Raw genomic sequence first — 5,593 nt, 5'->3', positions numbered from 1 at the left:
CTGTGCCTCTAAATCTTGTCTTTTCACCCTTTCCCCCTCAGAATAATGGTCATACTCTCAGCCCTCATGCAGAATAATTGATATATGAGCAAAAAGGCGCACAGGATGATCAGACCCAAAACTCTTCAGTCAGACAGTTCTGGAATCTAATATAAATGCAAATAAAGCTGCATTTAACAACATGAAGTGTGCATCAGGCACAAAAGGAAAGCAAATACTTACCATTTGTGTGCAGGGAGGTAATTATAGTTGTTTTATTTATATTGCTGGTGCATGTGGTAGTTTCAATTTTTAGTTATCTTCTGGGATCCTCTTGCGTCATGTCTGGAACCTGCAAATTCTTGGTCCATATTTTGGGACCCGCTTGTGTGGTATTTGGGTCTGATTTGGTATTTGGGTCTGCCCTGCATTCAGAATAAGGCACCTATTTTCTGAGGTGGAGCTTGGGGATGGGGGGTGGAGGGTGGTGGGTGCACCCGACAGAGAGAGAGGTTGCCGTGGGGAGGCGACGTGTTTGTTGTCATCTGTTAAATCTGAAACACAAAGCAACAGTCAAGAAGAAGGTAGGAACAGCAGAAAGTAAAGTTTGTCCTGTGACCAGAACAGTCCCGCCCACAAGCCCCGGTTCCCTCCCTCCCTCTCTCTCTCCCTCTCTCTCTCACACTCCCCCACCCCCCCGGGCAGTTGGTTCACTCCGCAGAGTGAGGGGAGGAGGCAAGCTGTGTGTGCAGGGCGGTTATTTAGGTCTTTTACAGCAGACAGGGAGCGAGTTTGCCCAAGGGCAGGGGGGAGAGAGGACCAGAGCCAGTCAGGATCCGAGGAGTTTTGGGGGGGGGGTGTGCACTTGCCATTCCACGAGAGAGAAAATAGGGGTCTGGGAACACAGGGTGGCGAGGGGGGAAAAGTGAGGAGAGAGGGGGGGAGGTAGCACGCACAGCCAGGGTGGGAATTGCTCGGCAGGCTGGGTGTTCTTGGACCCTCTTTTTCATGCTTTTCTCTGTTTCCTTTTTTTTTTGCGTTTGTCGCCGAGACTCACTACAGTGCGGCAGCCAGGGGAAGAGAAGAGGAGGGAGGGGAAGGCGTAGCTTGTTGTTTTGATTTTTTTTTTGGGGAGGGGAGGGGGGGTGCGAGAAGAGGACCATGTTTGATTGCGTGGAGGCTCTGGGGATGGGCCCGCGCCAACTCTATGATGTCACCGGCCGGGGCGCCTGCATGCTGCGGAAAGCGGGTCCCTTCTTCCCCGGCCTGGACCCCTTCGCCTGGACAGGCACGGCCAGCATTCAGTGTGAGTGACAGTCCCTCCCCCCTCTCTCCCCATCCTGCCGCCGCCACCGTGCAGCGTCCTCGGTCAGCACGCTACTTCTCGTTTCGCTTATTGGGCTCCAAGGGGGGGGTGCTGTTGCTATCGCAGCGCTCTCCGCAGGAAGGGCCCAGATTCCATTCCATTCCGCTTGGCATTCTCATGCGGCACTTTGTTTGTTTGTGCACTCTGTGTGTGTGTATGCGTGTGTGTGTGCGCACATGTTTGTGTTTGTGTGTGTGTGTGCATGTGGATGCTCTCCTGCCTCTCCTCATCGCCTCTAAGTGATTGTAGCTGAGGCACGGAGACAGGTACAGGCAAGACACCGGGTTTGAAGTAGAGAAATCAGGAAAAAGATAACAGGAATTACTATGGTGACAGAGAGGGAGAGAGAGAGAGAGGAGAGAAAGACGTGAGACTCAAATCACTTTCAGCTGAACGGGGAGGTTTGTCTTTGTTCCTTTCTAAATCGCAGATGACAACTGTGGCTCGTGGAATGAGGAGCCCTGCTGTCGGTCCCCTCTCATTGATTTGGGTGATCACGAGCGCTTCCTCATTTTCGACACGTACTGTAAGCTAAAATAAACGTTAATGCTTACATAACCTCTATGCAAGCGATAGAAATGCCTTCCTTCAGCTCACAAAAGGGAGAGAAGTGTGGCTGTTTTTTTCCTGTAGTCTGCCACATGGACTCAAATTCCTTAGGAACAAAAAAAGCAAAAAAGAAATAAATAAATAAAGGGGAAAGTGCAGGCTGTACTTGGTAACAGTAGAAGCTCTGAGGATGCCAGAGGGCCTCGCCAGGTCTCTCTCCCCCCTCTTTCCTTCTCCCTCTCCCTCCCTCCCTCCCTCTGTACACGCCAAAAGCACTGTCCCAGGATGGGCCAGACTCAGCTTCCTTTCCAAAATCTTCTAGGGGGCCTTCCCTGTCCTTGTCTTGGGACTGTGTGTGTGCTTGTGTGTGGGTGTGTATGTACAATATATTGTTGTGTATGTGTGTGTATGTATCATATCTATAAGAGCATATTTTATTTATATATGTTTGTGTATGTGTGTGAGTGTGTATGTATAATATTTTATGTTTGGGTGTGTGTATATGGGTGTGTATGTAGGAGCATATTTTATGTGTGTATAATTTATGTTTGTGTATGTGTGTGTATGTATCATACATTTAAGTGCATTTGTGTGTGTGCAGATATGTGTTTGTGTATGTGTGTGTGTGTGTGTGTGTGCGCGTGCGTGTGTGTGTTTGTGTGTGTGAAAGGAGGCCAGAGCTCCGTGGCAGTAAAAACCTTTGCTGTGAATGAGCTGTTGCGCAAACAAACACAGAAACTCTGCTCTCTCCCGCCCGTAAGCTTCGCAGACCAAAACTGGCTGTGTTGTTTTCCACGCTCCACCTTCTGCTGCTCTGCCTCTGTTTGCCTCGCTGGAAGGGCCATATATCTTCATTAATCGTGAAGACACCAGCATTTCAGTGGCTGTCAGACTCACAGTGTTTGCTTTAATGAAGACAGATATCCTGTCAGGACAGAGAGGGTGAGTCTGGTGGGGGCTGTGGGGGGGGGGGGGGGGGGGGGTAATGTGTGGATCACTCGCTAACCTCAATTCCTGGTAGTAACAAGAAGAGGGCACTTTATTTAGTGAATAAAGTGAATAATTCACTGAATAAAGTAAAGATAACCGGCCTACTGCATACTTTTCATTTGAGAGTGCTTTCTGCAAGATGATCTGAAGTTCCTGGGGACTGGAGAGGGGCGATTGAAAGCAGTGCTGCCAGCCTGGGGGGGTGTGACTCGACGCACTCTGTGGTGTCCTGTTTCACTCAGCGCAGCCCAATAACTTTTGTAAACAGCAGAGCTCAGTCACACGCGAAAAGTTGCGGCTTTGCACACATCAGCTCGCCTTTGTTTGGTTGTCCCTTTCAGTGGGACAGGTGAGTTGATGTATGAGTCTGGCAAAATTTGCAGTGGGAGTCGTCTGTGAGTCTCTCCTCGCCGCTTAGAGAGGAAAGTGTCATTGTGTGGTATTCTGCAGAGGTATGATCAAAAATAAGCGTGTCTCAATAAATGCTTTGTAAGGGAAATTCTTTTTTTGAAAAATACATGTACCTTTACTCGCTTTGTTTTTTTGCCCTTGTTGGTTTTACTTATTTTTTGAGACTGCAATTTTCTTTCTACTGGTTTTGTTGGGTCAGTGTATGTTTTTTTATGGGCTTTTGTCTTTTTTCTGTTAGTCTTCAGCCTCTGATGTGAGTGAGAGTGATGTCCAGAAAGGACATGGAGTGTTTGCGCAGTGTTGAGCCGTGAGTCCTACAGTGAGCTTGTTGTAAATGCTGTGAGGTGGCAGACGCAGCCTGCTTTCTGTCATGGTGGCCACTGATGTAGGTCCCAGAAGCTGAAGTGTGCGGTCAGCTGTCCTGGTTTTTTTTTGCCCTGCAGTTCAAGACTTTTGCTTCTCTTGGTCCCGGTGTCAGAGGTCACAGCAAGGCTGAGGGCTGGCCATTACCAGGGTCGGGGCGTGCGGCGGTCTGGTCGGCTCATTCACAGGGAAGCCCTCAAAGGGCTGTTAAGGAAAAGGAGCCTAACAGTCACTGACAGTATAGCAGGGACTACATTCTAACCACAAGAGAAAAACACTTGCTTGTGAACATGGTATAGCAGGGTGTTTGACAGTGATGTTGTCCTCTTAATAACCACTGCATGCAGAAGGACTTAATTTAGGGGCAGAAAATAGCAACCAAAAGGTCACCCCAAGACTGTTTCCAATGGATTACACTCTTGATTAGAGATGGGTCACCTTGTTGGTTTAATGTGCCCCTTAGTGGATTAAATGGGAGTGAAGTCTGTGTTAGGAGTGGTTGTTTCACCTTAGAAGATTGAATGGGAATGAAACAGTTGTTTCTGCCTCTCTCTGAGTGAAATCTATCAAGTCTGTTTCTGCATGTCTTCTGTTGGTATGGATCTAATCCCCCTGATGAAGACAGAGGCGGTAGCTTGAAGGTAGGTGTGATTGATGATGGTGACCCACCCCCCCTGCATCATTACCACTCCTTTTGTGACATCTGTAGGGGACAATCACCCAAAGCCAAAAGCAAGCAGGCATAAGGATGAGGGTGTTGCAAGCCAGCAACATCATTAGCTGGCCTTAATGGAAGTCTTTAATTGTTTCATTATAATTACAAAAGGCCCAATTAAGAGATCAGAGTGCCTCTGGGGACGGGGCTGAGGAAAGGAGCATGGGATTGGGGGGATGGCAGAGACGGAGCGAAGCTGCATTTTGGCTCCAGGGCCGAGCAGCTTTTTTGGCTGGGAGTTTGGGCTGGTGTGCCAGACAGCACAGCGTGGTAATGTATTCTCTGGCACATATGCACCATTTTTCCCTGTATCTCCTCCCGCAATGTGGAAAAAGTGCGTTTCATCATCCCATAATGGAAACCGTTCGCTGTGCATGCCCCCAAATGGCTGAGCTGGTGGGGGAGGCTCCCACAGGCCTTGGCAGAACCGGGGGGATTTGACCTGAAGGAGAAAAGAGGCAGGTGACCAAACTGCCCCCTACCTGTACTGTTGTGTGGTTGGACATTGTAGAGTACTTGACATCGTGGAGTACCTAAGTGACACGTACTTGTGGGAAGAGTACTTATGTGACATGTACATGTAAGAAGCCTCTCTGTATACATGAAGCAGACAGAGAGAAAACAGGGAGAAAGAGAGAGAGATAAAATTGTCATTATCAAATTACCTCAAAAAAGGAAGCAGAGATGATTCAAGTTCTAAGGAACTAGAACATTCAAACCAAAAATAATAAAAGTGAAACCTTACTCTATAAAAACCTTACTCTATAGAGCTAGAGCACATATATTACACATAGACTACTTCCCTTACCTCCCTTTTTGAGAGAGGAGAAAAGAAAAAAAAGAAAGAAGGGAAAGACAGAGCAAGAGAGAGATAAGCAGAGATACGTGGTGTGAGGGACACTAGGCCCATGGTGGCTGAAGAGATTTCACAGCCTGCTGTTGGAATTCTGCCCTGTGCTGTTAAACTGTTTTATAGCCTGGGTCCCCTGGCTGAGAGACCTGTACATAAGATCACCCTGCTCCTCAGAAGCCCCTCCGATCCCATCCCCTCTGCTGCCTCAGATGCCTGCCATGTCACCCCCCACTTTGGTAACCACAGCTTTCACGGGGGGGGTGGGCACTGCACCTGGTCAGTAGGGGACTGCTGCTTTACTGGGGACGGAAAGGGACAGGGAGAGACCTCATTTATGTATTTTCACTATCATAAAATATCATGAGAG

General features: G+C 48.5%; 1 protein-coding gene across 1 annotated transcript in view; it reads left to right on the top strand.

Annotated features, from left to right (window-relative positions):
* Positions 1 to 229: 229 nt before the first annotated feature.
* The window catches only part of LOC118779031 (retinoic acid receptor gamma-A-like), a 27,390-nt gene continuing 22,026 nt past the window's right edge, over positions 230 to 5,593 (top strand). Inside the window, exon 1 of the mRNA XM_036530853.1 lies at positions 230 to 1,285. Within this exon, the coding sequence (XP_036386746.1) occupies positions 1,141 to 1,285 (145 nt within the window). The 5' untranslated portion in view covers positions 230 to 1,140. The remainder of the gene's footprint in view (positions 1,286 to 5,593) is intronic.

This window comes from Megalops cyprinoides, chromosome 6, assembly GCF_013368585.1.
Source record: "Megalops cyprinoides isolate fMegCyp1 chromosome 6, fMegCyp1.pri, whole genome shotgun sequence".
Lineage (NCBI taxonomy): Eukaryota > Metazoa > Chordata > Actinopteri > Elopiformes > Megalopidae > Megalops > Megalops cyprinoides.
This window is presented reverse-complemented; position numbering and strand designations above follow the sequence as displayed.